Below are 16189 nucleotides of genomic sequence, written 5' to 3' on the forward strand. Positions count from 1 at the left end.
TCTCTCTCGTCGGACGAGAGAAGGAAATGCCGCGGCGCGCCGCGCCGGCGAGAATGCGTTTCACGAAAACCACCACCCTTCAACGAGGATCTCCTTTGGTGCGTGTTTATGGATACACGAATGCGAGAACGACGCGAACAGACATAGAACAAAAAAGAAGGGAAAGCGAGAGATTACTTTTTATATGCGGCGTGACTCGAACGTCGAACCATCACCATCAGAAATGGTATACGCGCCATGCTGGACTCAGCTAACTTTGCTCCTCTTTATACCGAATAGAACGATCTCCGCGCGCTTACTATACCTAGCTGTCTTAGCGGATGTAACATCACAGCAACCTAGACTTTCGGTACCGCCACGTGCTGTATAGTTATAGACAGTTTCAGTGACGAGTTCTTGGTAGCTTTAAGGTAGCACCACACATACGTACATACATACATACATACATACATACACACATACATACATATACATACATAATCATAGAAAATCAACTAGCGTTGCATGAGGTTCATCGCTCTAAGACGACCAAGCTGATCGAATGACGATGCTCGAATCGAGTCCCCATTTATTCCGTGAATTTCTAGACAAGAGCCTGGGTGACACCGCGTCCGATGTGATCAGCGACAGTTCCGGAGTCGGGACCTCCCAGTCGGACACCACGAATTCTCTGTCCATTCCTGGAACCACCGTTGTGTGCGTCGAAAGCTACAACAGCGGAATCCTGGGACACCTGAACATCAATCAAGGGGACATCCTCGAAGGTAGTTGGTTGTTCGACTTCGATTACGTCGTTTAACAGGCATCTTCGATCGATAAGCGTATTTTTGTTCGTTTACTCGTAACAGTCACGGGAGCTACCGACTGTGGTCTTCTCGAAGGAGTCCTCCGTGGTCAAGGCACGGGTCTGTTTCCTGCGCACTGCGTGCAGGAAGTTAGACTTCGCCATACAAATATCCCTTTGGGTCCTCAACCTGCCAGGGATGGCCGTAACAGAGTACTGGGCCGCAGAGAATCGCAGCATAAGTATTTCGCTACTGCGCCCAGGTTGAAGAAACCGTAAGTCCATCGTGTCTCTTCGTTCGTTTAGCTCTTTCTGACGGTCTTCGGAATTTCCGTACAACGATCTAACTGTCATTCGCAGAGTTACGTCCGAACCTCGTACCGTGGTGCTGCATCGTTCTAGAAAAGGTTTTGGCTTCGTGCTGCGAGGTGCCAAGGCAACTTCGCCTTTGATGGAACTGACGCCATCTGCCAGGTACCCCGCCTTGCAATACCTGGACGACGTTGATCAAGGAGGCGTGGCCGATCTGGCTGGTCTCCGAAAAGGGGACTTCCTTATTCAAGTAAGTTTTTCCTTTGATACTCCAGCGTGTATGTTGTCAATGCACAAAGACACATTAAAACATAGTGTTCCGATGGTGTATTATCGATACCATACTTTTCACAGATCAATGGCGAGGACGTGACAACGGCATCGCACGAACACGTGGTAGACTTGATCAGAAAGTCCGGGGAACTGGTCAGGATGACGGTGGTGTCCCCGGTGATCAGCCTCCCGAATTCGCAATCGGCAGCCCTGCTGCCAACTAGTCAACCCATTCAGAGACAGTACGCGACCCTTCCGCGTAAAGGTAACAATAACGTGGTGATCGGTGGTACGCTCGGTAGATCGCCGGCTCCTATGCCACCTCGAAGGGATCCGAAGACCACTCTGAGCGTCGGTCGAGCGCGAGCAAGATCGATGGTCGCTGGATTAGGTATGTTACGCCATAACCGATACGTTGTACGATATAAAGAAACGTTGATGAAAACGTGCTGGTCCGTTACACGCGCGTATAGAAGGTGGCGGCGAGAGAGACGACCACGACGAAATAACATCGACCGGGGCCAAATCGAGCAGCGCGGAATCGATTCATCTTCCGCAGCAACCATCCACAGGACCCAACACCGGACAGAACACGCCCGTACAACCGAGAACGGCCAGTATTCGATCGAGACCAACTTCCAGCAGGATCACTGCCGCGGAACTGGAGGTATATACCGGAAGCTCGTGATGCATACATTGAACTACGTATCCTGTGCTCGATCTCGATGAACGATGCGCTTCTTGTACTCCTTTGAATGGCATTGCACGAACAAACAGACAGGCTTCAGCTTTGTCCTTCCTTTCTTCCAGGAACTGTTTCAGCGGCAGCAAGGTAGTACCAGTGGTCAGTACAGCTCGTCCATGATGAGCTCTCACTTTCAAACTGGTCAAGCTACCAAGTCGCATCCTTCCTCGCCTGCAAAGACCGGAAGGGTATACGCGAGCGTAGCAGAAATGAAACGCAAAGGCAAAGTAAGAACACTTCCCTCGAACACACGTTCCTATATATTATGGAAATATATTTTCTTTCTGTTGGTCTGCCTACGTAGCTTGGTCGTTCGTACGAATAGGACCCGTAGACTTTGGTGTAATAGCTGCTAGATCCCTAATACCTTTTCGATGAAATCGTATTGTTACGTTATAACCAACATTATGACCGATCCAACTTTTTCCCAACGACAATTCGGAAAAAATAATCTATAAACGCGTTACTCGTGTTCGCCAGAGTTATCATCCCGGTTCGAGTACCGTTACCCTTTCCTGCTCGATATACCGGTTCGACCCAACAATTTCGAAAGATTTTTCCTCGGAAAAGCTAATAAAGTCATCTCCGATGCATGCACCGGGGTGATCGGTGGCTGTTTTTTACGCATGTGTGTTATAGTTTTCTCGCAAACCAGTACGAGTGTACAGCAAGGGGCGTTCCTGGTACGAGAGAGACAACGAGGACGACTTATATTACTGATCGAAAATACTTTGTTTCTAACGCGTCCGTGACTTGCATGATTCCAGGTGACTAAGCCATTTGCTAATGAAAATCCGATGTTCGAAAGAGCATCGGATATCACCTACAGCTTAACGAACACGCCTCGCACGACACGATGTATGCGCGTGTCCGTGTGTGATCGTGCCTTTTCTCTAACTAACATCTTAATTATTTCGCTTTCGCCTTTTTCTTCTCTTGTCTTAAATGCATCCACCTATGGTTTTCGTTGTACAAACTTTTCAACTATTTGAACGTCGTCGTTATTATTATTTTTCCCTGCTCTATTAACTTTCAATAGCCAAAAAAACTAATGATTGCTGCAAAATTTAAAAGTACCTTTAAATATCGCTGATTTTGAACGTACGCGTCAGGCAACGGACTTAGAAATGCTTAATTATAGTTTTCTTTCGGATTACCCGTGCACGTATCGAATGAATCAACGGATAAAAGCTTGTCCTCGATGCTTTAAAACTCCCGTACTAAACACCTGTTTACCGTATTTCCCAAGTGTCTGTCAGATTTTACGTTACGCGTAACGTAGTGGCAGCTATGCGCGTTCCAGCTATTGTGTTCCATGAAGGCTATCTCTCTGGACATATGATGCTTGATCATGGACGGATCGTTTGAATCGGTACACTCGTTTGTTCGCAGTCGAATTCGAGGGTACGGTTCTTCGGCGGATTAGGCGGTGGTTCCGACCTTCATCGAGATTTCCACAGTACCCCGGATTTAAACGTCCAGGCGCAGTCGTCTATTTTAGCCCCGAAAGGGCACAGGAGCCAAGAAGACGTGAACGCGTTGAACGGCAGAAACGGGCTTCCACCACCGAATCATCCACCACCTCCGCCACCGGTTGGTCAAGTCGTCAAAGTGAACGTGGGCGCAAACGTGCCGGACGTAGTTACGCCGGCCTCCGTGTACGATAACATGGCTCATATACAGCAAGTTAAAGGTATTCTACACATCGTTACGCGTCGTTGAGATAATCTACTTTAAGCATTTTACCTTCGAACAATCGCTGTATCGACCTTTCTTCGTGTACGAATGGTTAACTTATTCCTGTTTCGTCTAGAACTGGCAGCCGCTACCGCGGATGGAAGTTACGGCGTGATGTCGAGCTTCCGACCGTCGAACAGCGCGAAACTGTACGCCTCGCCGGAAGACATGAAGACCGTCGGCTATCGTTCCCGCAGTCTTCCGGCGCACACTACTCGCTGTCACGTAAGAAAATCTCACAGCTTGCGTACACCGAACAACACGACCTTCAAGCCTCTGAACAACCAGCAGGCCGTGAACAACGCCGTCAGCAACAACAACCAGGTGAACAACAATCAGTCGGCGAATAATCAATACGCCCAACCGTTGAAGACCAATCGAAGCCACAGCACGGCAGGCATCAGGGAACGAAAGAAGAAGGTGATTGGTACCAGCTCTTCGATCACGAACCTAGCGTCCGTGGCGAACAACAACACCGGAAACGCGGTTTCGAACACCGCGCCACCTATTCCGGAACCGGACTACAGTCTATCCGAGTCCGAGAACGACGAAGGAGAAGAGGAAACCGACGACGACGCGGAATCGGAGATCGCGAAAGAACTGGAGAAAGCAGCTGCGAGGGAAAAACTCGAATCCACCAGAGAAACGTCGGGCAATTCGAACACCTCTGGCTCGAGTTCATCCGGCAGCAGTTCCTTGCCGCATTCGTTCAGCGTCGAAGAAATTCAAAAAGTCAGGACGCAATTGAAGTCCTCGAAGAGTCATCCCAACGATTTCCTCTTGCAACAAACGCAGCAGTCTCTGGTCGAGGACGGTGACAATAGTTCGAGCGGTGTCAGCTCCGATCAAGATGTTCCGGTAGGTCCGCCTACCGGTTTCGACGACACCGCCGCGAGAAATCTCGCGAACGAAGCGACGCAACATTCGACCACGGTACTGTCGGTCACCGGCAGCGAGAAAGAAATGAATCCCAAGAGAACCAGCTATGGAGGCAGTGGTTTGCTCACTAGACACGCGGTCAGTTTGGCACAACTACCGCCGCCCATCGAAGCGGATGCCGAGGAGCAGAGCAACGATCTGTTCGTACCTCCTCCGCCGGAATTCAACGCTGGTCCCTCCGCCGGGAATTCGGACGAGTTGGTGTTCGCTCCTCCTCCTCAGTTCTGCGATAATAAGCAGCAACAGCAATCGCAACAACAACAGCAACAGAATCGCGTGAAAATTATCGGCGCTATACCGAAAGTTACCAACAGTCAAGTGAAGGCTTCCGGCGGACGGTTGCACAACCAGTGAAAAAACCGATTTCAACAAAATCGGACGTCGATGAAGACAACATAGGATCGCCAGAGTCAATTTAATATCTTTCCATTTAACCTCTTTTCTTCGTGTAGAAAATAAAGACAGAGTTCTTTCGATCGTCGGTAAATTTTTCGGTCAAAAACGCTTCCCGACGTCAACGAGAATTTTGTAAAAGGAACATAATGGTCTCTGTGGCACGGTTGTATCCTATTCATTCCATCGAGTAGAAAATAGGACAGAGACTGAATCGTTAAAAATGTCCACCATTTTTGCAATAAATTTTTCAACCAGAAACGTTCTCGAAGTAAAAACAGTTTTGTAAGAAACCGAAATCTCTGTATCCGTACACTCTGGGACTCGAGCGTCGCGTTGCTCGAATCCGTGGTAGATGAAGAAGGTATTCGATGAATTTGTAAAACTTACAAAATATAGTAGATTTAAAAGTGCGATACTTTCTACTCGCGTCGTTTCAACAACGTCCCGTAGCCGTCTCGTGGAATGGCCTAAGGGGTGAACGACAAAGAAGATCCACAAACCGTATTGTAGCTCGTATTACTAGAAAACGGAAAAGAAGAAGAGGAGAGAAAGAGAGAATGTGCGTGCGTGCGTGTGTGTGTTGTCTGCGAAATACGCGCGAGAATGTATGCGCGTGAGATATCTCGAACGAACGAACAAACGCGTAGAGTATATCGGTTTGTTTTTCATATTTCTATCAAAGTACGAAGCGTGTTTAATACTTTTACATGTAATAACGACCTTTACCCCTAAACGCCATCGACTTCTCTCATTCCACCGAATCAGACGCACGGAACAGGCATTTTCGACGAACAGCGCGCATTAAAACTGTTTACGAGGCGATTCAACCGTTGTTCGATACCTTTTACTTTCTTTTGTCGAGTACAAGCGAATTCGTCGAAGTTGCCAGTAATCGTCGAGTAGTTTAGCTAGCAAAGCGCGCGATTCCGTTTCACTACGCGTCTAGACACTACCGCTCAAGAGCCTAATTTACATTGTTCTATTCGCAAAGTCATTAGAGATTGTTTCTAGTTTGTAATAACGAGTAATAGAACTTCTTAACGATGAGCTGTTCAAGTTTACTCCGTAAAGCTCGCGATCGCGTTTGATAGAAAGCGCACTTGTACTACGTTAACGCACCACCATTATTCAGCTTGTAAGATAGAAATCGTATTCCTTCCATTCGAAGTCAGATTGCCGAGAGCCGCGAGACGCGTCGTTGATTTAACGAGTATTTTAAAAACTCGAGCGACGCGAACGTCGTCGTATATTCAAGACTCGTGTAGCGACCCTTTTACCTGAACGAAAATCAAAAGATAACTTGTACAGGATGTTACGAAAGTAATGATTACGATTTAGGCTAAAGAATTTATTCGTAGAGTTAATTGAACGTTTGAAATTTAAAGTGAACATTTTATTTCACCTCTGCGTATTTCGTTGTTACATTCTGAACGCCCTGTACACGCGCCGATTCTTTTTTTCTAACAGAATCGAAATACTCGTTGATTTATCTTCTGTATATAGGAACAACGTCGAATGGACAATTATTCGGTTGTTTAAACAAAAGATAAAGCAAGATCTCGCGACTCTCGGCCACTCTGCTACACACTGTATATATAATTGCTACGTATTGAATATCTTAATAACGATGGGAACGATTATTATCGATCAATCAGTTTCACGATCAACGCGTGAATTAGATCTATAAGTCCGCGGTATCCATTGAAAATGCAACGTCCTTCCTAATTATTGTTTCTATGCCTTTTCAAGTTCAATCATATTCATAGACAGAAAACGAAATATTAATAATTAAGTCAGCGCACATGCTTGTGTTCGAAGCATGAACGAAAGAAACAGTTTCTCGAGTCGAGGATGAATCGTTCTAAAGATAAGTATTAAATGTTCCTTAGATATATTTTATCGTTTGTTTCCGGTCGGTAAATACAAAATGAAAATGATCGCCGATATTGTATGTCGTCTGTAAAGCTCGATCGACTGGTTGATTCGGGTCAGTAAAGCAATATTGTACGCATTACAACGGCTCGTGTAAACAATAAACCGTTTCAGAATGGACACTCGTTATCTCTTTTTGCGATTTCTCAAATTAATTCAATCACTCTCGTCGTATAAGCAACCAGAACGATTTATTGAGCGAGCGAGCCGAAAGCGAGCGAAGCTCTTATACTTGATTTTCCAACTTCTTTGTCCGCGTTTTTCGCGGACTTTGACAACGTAGTATGATTCCTGAGGCATTTAGAAACAAATTTCTATTAGGGTTTAATGCGTTTTGATGCCTAATAAAGCCAGAAAATCAATTTTTGTCGAATTCGGTCGAAAACGGTACAGGTGGCGCCATCTAGCGGCGAGCGGCGGAACTACGAAACACTAAAATTTCGATTTTCTCGTAAACTAGGGACTTTTCCAAAATTCCGAGATATACAAATTGTTCCTTGTGGCCTAAGGAATCGAACGAATCTAATTATAGCCTGCTAGGACCATTATTAACACGTTCCGTGCCAAGCCATTTTTGCCTGACTTGTCGTTCAGGCCATTTGATATTTTGACTAAAGATTAATATATTATCACACAATATTTCATTACATCCTCAATACATAAGTAATTCTTTTTTTCTTTTGTTCTATACTGCATCTTGTATAATGCTTCATTTTTTAGGTAGAAATATAGTTTACAAAATTATATTTGTAATAAAATATATGTTTTCAGCGCACTGAATAAATATGACTGCGTGTACCACCGGTGGTACACGTGGCCTGACGATCAAGTTTACCGTGTACCACCGGTGGTACACGTGGCACGGAACGTGTTAAAGAAAATAGAAAAATAGCCCATTTCATGGACTAAAAAATTGCCGTCCATCTAGCGGTGAAAGTTGGAACTACAAAAATAGATAATCCCGATTTTCTCGAAACGTAGGGACTTTTCCAAAATTCCAAAATATACAAATTGTTCCTTGTGGCCTAAGGAATCGAACGAATCTAATTATAGCCTGCTAGGACCATTATTAAAGGAAATAGAAAAATAGCCCATTTCGTGGACTAAAAAATTGGCGTCCATCTAGCGGTGAAAGTTGGAACTACAAAAATAGAAAAATGCGATTTTCTCGAAAATTAGCGAACTTTGAGTACTTCTGAGGCTCAGAAAGTGTTATGTGATCGCATTCGAAGCAAAATAATGCAACACAAGCTCCCTAAAGGCTTTAATAAAGAAAATAAAAAAAATGTCATTTTATGGAGAAAATTTGTGGCGCCATCTAGCGGCGAAACTGCGAACTAAACTGAAAAAACGTATATGCTAACACGCGTTAAGGAAAAATATAAAAAGTAATATTTCGCAACTTTGACGATGTAGTATGCTTCTTTAGACATTTTGAAGCAATTTTTGTTGAATAAGTTATGCATTTTTTTGCCTATTAAGCCCAGAAAATCAATTTTTAGCACATACGTTTTTTCAGTTTAGTTCGCAGTTTCGCCGCTAGATGGCGCCACAAATTTTCTCCATAAAATGACCTTTTTTTTATTTTCTTTATTAAAGCCTTTAGGGAGCTTGTGTTGCATTATTTTGCTTCGAATGCGATCACATAACACTTTCTGAGCCTCAGAAGTACTCAAAGTTCGCTAATTTTCGAGAAAATCGCATTTTTCTATTTTTGTAGTTCCAACTTTCACCGCTAGATGGACGACAATTTTTTAGTCCATGAAATGGGCTATTTTTCTATTTTCTTTAATAATGGTCCTAGCCAGCTATAATTAGATTCGTTCGATTCCGTAGGCGACAAGGAAGAATTCGTATATCTCAGAATTTCGGAAAAGTCCCTAGTTTTCGAGAAAATCGAGATTTTCTATTTTTGTAGTTCCAACTTTCACCGCTAGATGGACGGCAATTTTTTAGTCCACGAAATGGGCTATTTTTCTATTTTCTTTAATAATGGTCCTAGCAGGCTATAATTAGATTCGTTCGATTCCTTAGGCCACAAGGAACAATTTGTGTATCTCGGAATTTTGGAAAAGTCCCTAGTTTACGAGAAAATCGAAATTTTAGTGTTTCGTAGTTCCGCCGCTCACCGCTAGATGGCGCCACCTGTACCGTTTTGGACCGAATTCGACAAAAATTGATTTCCTGGCTTTATTAGACATCAAAACGCATTAAACCCTAATAGAAATTTGTTTCTAAATGCCTCAGGGACCATACTACGTTGTCAAAGTGCCGAAATATTGCACTTTGCATGCGCAGTAGAATTGACATTGGCGGCTCATGTACGTATCGCAATGCTTGACACAAAATAATTAAGTCGAAAGGAGCAGAAGTGCCGTGTTCGTAACACTTGTAGCGCTATAATATAATTCTAATCTCAATCGATGTAGTAGAATACGATACGAGAATACTAATCGGATGGCAAAAATGCATTGTATCAGAATTCCATCATTTGTCCCGCCTGCGGCAGAACTTCAAATTTTTAAACTGTTCGTTTTTCTTGATCTCGAAAATACAATTTCAGATGAAAGTAACATAAATGTCATTAATAAAATAGCGTAATCCGACTACAAGTCCTGATATATCGTATCACTTATCGCTAATCCATAGCAACAATACCGAAAACAATGTAGAATTGATCGAGTACTTCTAAAATATAAACAACATGGCGAGTAATGTTACGCGTGTAGGATGTAAACTAGTAAATCAGTATTGTAATTATGAAACGCTGTAGTATTTCTATATGTGACTAGGCGATCAACCTTCTTGATTCTATCGTTTAAAAAAATTTCTCTTAAAAAATGTCGTCAGAGAAGGTATGTTGTATAATTAATAAGCACGCTAAAAGCGGGTTTTAAATTATTATTGAAGTACAGTTGTTCTTTGTAAATGGATGTATATCTATTAGACCTTTTGTTGTAGGTTCTTTATCAGTTGTATCAACCTCATGGCCCTGGTACTGTATTTATTTCATGGCGTCCTGGAAACAGTACTCATTTAGCAACTACTGGATACGATTCCTCTGTTGCTATTTTTGACAGACAAGGTGATTTAAAAGAACGTATTCAAATTGCTGGTTTATGTACCGGTTTTGGATGGGATGCTGATGGAGATTTATTGGCTATTATATCACAAAATTCTTCTGTTATCACATTATGGGATGCAACGACTGGAAAAAAGTCACAAATAGATGCCGGTGTAAGAGATGGACTAACATGCATGATGTGGGCAAAAAGAACTTGCTTATTGGCAGTAGGAACACAAAAAGGAAATTTAGTACTTTATGATCATATAAATGCCAAGTATGATGTCCTATGCTAATACATATAATTTACATGCATTATTCTAACTTTATTTACTATATAAATTTATTGATTCATATACAGACGAATACCAATTTTGGGGAAGCACAAAAAACGAATAATTTGTGGTATTTGGTCTTATGAAGGGCTCCTTGCTTTGGTCAGTGAAGACAAAATTTTAACTATTAGTACTAGTGATGGAGATACACGCCGTGAGATACCGCTTCAAGGAGATGCATCTGATATTCAGTTTAATGAAATGAAAATGGATCACAGAATTGGGGGTGAAAATACTGTATGATTCTTTTATCTAATGCCATTGTATTTCTTTCAGTAAAATATTAATTTGTTATTATTCATTAGGTCTCCCTTATTATTAGTAAAACTACTTTGTTTCTATACAATATTTTGGATCCAGAAAATCCCATTGAATTAGCCTTTCAAAAACGTTATGGTTCAATTGTTACATACAAATGGTAAGATTACAAGTTATTAAATAGATTAAACGCAATATTATGAAAAATATCAAATTTTAGGTATGGAGATGGGTATATCTTAGTAGGGTTTGAAACTGGATATTTTACCGCAATTTCAACACATATTAAAGAAGTTGGCCAAGAGTTGTTTCAGATTAAAAATCATAAAGATTCTTTAACTGATTTAGCTATAAGCGAAGTAATAGGGAAAGTTGCTACTTGTGGAGATAATACTATAAAGATACATAATTTACAAAGTTTGGAAGAGACTGACAAGTTAATTACTATCAGTGGTGAAACTGGAATTAGTAAAGTAGAATGGTCAATGGATGGAACAATGGTAGCAGCTGTGACTTACAGTGGTAGTGTCTTAGTCTATTTAATACAAATTCCAAAATTAGTTAGCGTTTATGGGAACAGAATTGCCTTACTCACTAGTTTAACAGAAGTAACAATTCATCTCTACACTTTAGACAAGGTACATACGACGTGTATGATAAAAAACTTTAATTGTATAAAACTATATAAGTAATAGAAAATCACATTTCAGGAAAAGTCAGAGCCAATAATAATTGACACTATAATAGAACCGTCCGTATTAGCAATAGGTCCTATGCACGCAGCAGTAGGTTTAAATAATAGAGCACTATTTTGGGACATATCTGGAACCCATTATAATACTGCAGTACATTTTGAAAGAGATTACCTGGCTACAATAGATAGCATACGATTGAATGAAACTTATGTATCTGTTTTATTTGATGGAAAATTACAATTGCACTCGGTAACAAGTATATTTCGATGAACACAAAATTCGCTAAGAGATATTATTAACTTGTATGTATATTAACGTATTACCATTGCAGATTAAAGCTGATCAGACGCTAACAAATAAAGGGAAAGATACAAAAATATTTCCGGATCTAAATACTTCAGATTTCAGAATAACGTGCCATGCTCTTAGTACAGATTTCTTAATTTATGGTAGTGATGTAAGTTATTTTTACAAAGTATACGAATCTCGATATGTATCAATCAGACTAATTTACGTTCATGTATGTCCAGATGGGTCACATAATTTTCTTTTGCCTCGAAGTTTTTAATCAATGTATGGAATATGTACATAATAATAGTATAAAGGAAATCTATTTAGATGCAAATGGAACACAATTATGTTTTATAGATAATAAACTTGATGTTTATGTATACAATCCCATGCAAGAAACTATTTTACAAATTCCCGATTGTCCGGACTGCATACAGGGCATAATTTGGGATCAAAATATTTTGGAGCGTAATATATTTGCTGCATACAATAAGAATATCGTTAGTATGTACATATTTGTAAAATATTTTATTGAAGGTAAGTTAAAAATACTACACCATAGCTAAAGTAAATATATAAAATACATTTTTAAACAGGTACAAAAATCATAAAAATAAACACGACGAAGCTACCATCCGAAACATTACCATTGTTAATGTATTCTGGAGAATTAACATTAAGTTCATCCGGTAATAAATTGGCTCAAATGACGCTATCTTCTCTTGAAGATACAGGAAACATTGTAGAATCTAAGAAAATGGAAAAGTTCTTAGAAACTCAAATTCTGTGTAGGAGGTAAGCATTGTATTATTCTAACTTAATGGGTATAAATTATGTATTTATTACATCTCAGATTTCAACAAGCATGGAATACTTGTGAACAAATTAATCAGAAAGAATCATGGTTAATGCTAGGGGAAAGTGCAATTGCAAACTTGGACATCGACTTTGGTATATTCTAAATATCATTATTAATACATACATTAATTATATATCTGCAGTAATTATTTTCAACCATAGCAATTCGTATATATCGATATCTCGAGGATGCTTCGATGGTGTGGGCATTAGAAAACATGCAAGATATAGATGAATTATCATTATTATATGGTCATGCATGTGTATTACTTGGTGAATATAATCAGGCAGAAAAATTTTTTTTACAATCATCAGAACCAATACAAGCATTGTATTTAAGAAGAGATTTAATGCAGTGGGAACAAGCATTAAATTTAGCACAAAAATTGAAAGCTGATGAAATTCCTTATATTGCTAGGGAATATGCCCAACAATTGGAATTCACGTAAGGGATATCGCGAAGTATGTGTAAATTATTAAAAATACAACAGTACGTAAAAAGTCAATTTTATTTCCTTAGAGGTAATTATCCAAAAGCTTTGACAAATTATGAACGTGGATTAGTAATTTCAAATAATTCAACATCCAACACAACTGCACATAATCCGCATCATCGAAATTTATGTCTTGCCGGTGTTGCAAGAATGTCCATTAGATGCGGTGACAGCAGAAGAGGTGTGAGCATAGCTATGGATAACGAAAGTCCGAGACAATTACGAAAGGAGTGTGCAGAAATATTGGAATTAATGAAAGTACGTGTAACTGTGTACATTACATTTTATAATGACACTAACGCTCTCTTTATTTAAAAATAAATTACAGCAATTTAACGAAGCTGCATTATTGTATGAAAAAGCTGAATATTTTGACAAAGCAGCCTCCGCGTATATAAAACTAAAAAATTGGCAAAAGGTCGGACAACTTTTGCCACAAATATCATCCGCTAAGATTAATATACAGTATGCTAAAGCCAAAGAAGCAGAAGGCAAATATGACGAGGCAGCAAAAGCATATGAAACTGCAAAGGATTACGAAAACATAATTAGAATTAATCTGGAGCATCTAAACAACCCTGGTAATTTAATATATGTATTTACACCTAAAATTTGATCAAATCATTTTTTTACAATTTTATACTTACAGCACGAAGCGTTGAAATCGTACAACAAACTAAAAGTATAGAGGGTGCTAAAATGGTTGCAAAATATTTTCAAAAACTGAACGATTATAATTCGGCAATTAAATTTTTGATCTTATCAAATTGTCACGATGAAGCTTTCCAGTTAGCTAATCAACATGGGAAAATGGAATTGTACGGAGAAATTTTAATAAATGCTATCGACGATAGCAGTGAGCGAAAGGAAGATTTCAAAAGTCTTGCAATGCATTTTGAGTCCCAAAAGAATAACCTTTTAGCTGGAAAGTATTATTTTTATGCTAAAGAATACCAAAGGGCATTAAGGCACTTATTAAAAGCTGCACAATTAGTAACAGATGAGAATGAAGTTCTCACGTTAGCTATCGATACAGTTGCTTCTTCAAAAGATGATAAATTAGCAAATCAGCTGATAGATTTTTTACTTGGTGGTGATGGATTACCAAAGGTAATACTTAGCATTATGTAATAATATAACAACTTAGAGTACACATACATATTGATATGTTTGTAGGACCCAAAATATTTGTTCCGGTTATACATGGCGAGAAAACAATACAAAGATGCTGCAAAAACAGCAATGATAATTGCAAATGAAGAGCAAGTTAATGGTATATTTTATAGTACATTTATCGAATACATTTCGCAAAGTAATTTATACTGAATAAGAAATTGTGTTATAGGAAATTATCGAAATGCCCATGATGTTTTGTTTAGTATGTACCAAGAGTTAAAAAGAAACAAAATTAATATACCTTCGGAAATGCAAAATAACTTAAGACTCTTGCACTCGTACATTCTCGTTAGACTTCATGTAAAAAGAAATGATCATCTACGAGGTGCACGCATGTTAATAAGAGTGGCTAATAATATTTCAAAATTCCCGTCACGTTAGTAAAGCAAAATTTGATACTTAAGGGTAGTATAACAGAAACGATAAAAATTTGATTATCGAAATATTACAGACATAGTTCCAATCTTAACTTCTACCGTAATCGAATGTCAAAGAGCTGGATTGAAATACGCTGCATTTAATTTTGCTGCTATGCTAATGCGTCCAGAGTATAGAAATCAAATTGATACTAAATACAGCAAAAAAATTGAAGCCATTGTACGGAAACCACCGAAGTCAAAAGATAACGAAATCGAAGATGAACCTTTAACTCCATGTCCTTATTGTAAAAGTAAACTTCCAGAAACGGAAGTTACCTGTGATAAGTGCAAAAATACGATACCGTTTTGTATAGCTACTGTTAGTTTTTAATAACTATACCTTAGTTAAAATTTAGATGGGTGTTTTTAATCGCGTGCGACAATTTTTAGGGACGACATATTATAGAAGACGATTTTACAGCCTGTCCACAATGTGATTTTCCCGCTATAAGAAGTGAACTTTTAAGGTATATACATTGAATTTGTATTAAGTGTGATGTTTGTAATCATTTCAACTTTCATTTTCTTAGGATCGTCGAATCTGAACAAACTTGTCCAATGTGTTCGGAGAAAGTAGACGTTAACATGATTCAATCCACTCTTAATATCCGTCCATATCTTGATTTTCAGGAGGAAAAATCTTCAGTGAAAGTATAATTATGTTCTTTTTTATTTTGCTACTATAGTTCAATTTTACGAAACTATTTGTATGAAATGGCGCCGTCTGATATGAGTACAATGTAATCAAGTACAAGTAGTTTATCACATAATTTCATAAACTATTTATAAATGTTATACATAAATTAAATAATGCTATTGCATAGAAACATAAATGATATGTATGTAGATATTGCCTTCAGTAAACTAGTCTCAATTGTAATTGACTTGACTTTTGTTGCATCTGTAAAACACATACAGAAAAGTAAGAAATAAAAGCGACATCTAACATGTTATACTTAAGTTGAGATCCATTTTATCAGCATTCATGCATACAAATATATGAAAACATATACGGTAAACATGACGGCATGGCATGACTTTGAAAAATTGAAATTACAAAATGACTCGTTGAAAATTTTATGTACTATCTGATTCTTAACTAATGAAACGAATCATTATAATTTTGCAAAAATTGACATTCAAAACAACCTTTCCACAATTTCGTCTACACAATTAATTAAATTATATTAATGTAATTAAACTTCTTTTAATCGAAAAATCTCAATATTATCTATACGTATTTCATGAAAGTATATAGCATTATAAAACATTATAAAAAAAAAATTAGATTTTTTAAACTAAGGAAATTGAAAAAATTATAGATACGAAATACTTCACATTGTTTATACATATGATAACAAAACAATACATATAAGTATAGATACGTATAAAACAATTTTAAGTTCAAGTGATAATGGGACACGTTGTATACGCATGTGCTAAACTTACAATTCAAAGATTTGTAAGTAGAACTTTAAAGA

At 38.8% G+C, this 16189-nt stretch overlaps 2 protein-coding genes across 12 annotated transcripts in view; both read left to right on the top strand.

Moving 5' to 3' along the window:
- Nucleotides 1-7238, top strand: part of Prosap (SH3 and multiple ankyrin repeat domains prosap) — a 98641-nt gene extending 91403 nt beyond the window's left edge. For 8 of the 9 annotated variants that reach the window (XM_076537864.1, XM_076537872.1, XM_076537868.1 and 5 more), the window contains 8 exons: nt 588-764; nt 849-1059; nt 1145-1346; nt 1451-1760; nt 1843-2036; nt 2180-2341; nt 3507-3807; nt 3928-7238. In XM_076537864.1, the coding sequence (XP_076393979.1) occupies nt 588-764; nt 849-1059; nt 1145-1346; nt 1451-1760; nt 1843-2036; nt 2180-2341; nt 3507-3807; nt 3928-5144 (2774 nt within the window). In that variant the 3' untranslated portion in view covers nt 5145-7238. The remainder of the gene's footprint in view (nt 1-587; nt 765-848; nt 1060-1144; nt 1347-1450; nt 1761-1842; nt 2037-2179; nt 2342-3506; nt 3808-3927) is intronic. The other variant, XM_076537871.1, reaches the window with a different exon arrangement.
- A 2107-nt stretch (nt 7239-9345) lies between these two features.
- On the top strand, nt 9346-15668 carry Oseg6 (intraflagellar transport protein Oseg6). Of its 3 annotated transcripts, none has more exons than XM_012281182.2 (19): nt 9346-9973; nt 10080-10459; nt 10544-10754; nt 10823-10935; nt 10996-11413; nt 11471-11719; nt 11802-11927; nt 12001-12265; nt 12358-12556; nt 12615-12712; nt 12782-13064; nt 13140-13371; nt 13442-13694; nt 13763-14223; nt 14290-14386; nt 14459-14665; nt 14741-15027; nt 15099-15175; nt 15239-15668. In XM_012281182.2, the coding sequence occupies exons 1-19, from the start codon at nt 9959-9961 to the stop codon at nt 15363-15365; spliced, it is 4098 nt and encodes a 1365-aa protein (XP_012136572.2). In that variant the 5' UTR covers nt 9346-9958; the 3' UTR covers nt 15366-15668. The 3 variants fall into 3 exon arrangements, with proteins under 3 accessions (XP_012136572.2, XP_012136571.2, XP_003701564.2); XM_012281181.2 differs by having other exon boundaries at nt 9347-9973; nt 12001-12298; XM_003701516.3 differs by having other exon boundaries at nt 9349-9973; nt 11486-11719; nt 12001-12298.
- The last annotated feature ends 521 nt before the right edge of the window (nt 15669-16189 follow it).

This window comes from Megachile rotundata, chromosome 12 (genome assembly GCF_050947335.1).
Source record: "Megachile rotundata isolate GNS110a chromosome 12, iyMegRotu1, whole genome shotgun sequence".
Taxonomy (NCBI): Eukaryota; Metazoa; Arthropoda; class Insecta; order Hymenoptera; family Megachilidae; genus Megachile; species Megachile rotundata.

Excerpts from the sequence above, each read along its gene's own strand:
- Oseg6 (XM_012281181.2), top strand. Across the intron at positions 11,720-11,801 it reads GAAAATTACAATTGCACTCG|ATTAAAGCTGATCAGACGCT; the intron begins GTAACAAGTATA and ends TTACCATTGCAG. Across the intron at positions 13,065-13,139 it reads GCCCAACAATTGGAATTCAC|AGGTAATTATCCAAAAGCTT; the intron begins GTAAGGGATATC and ends TTATTTCCTTAG.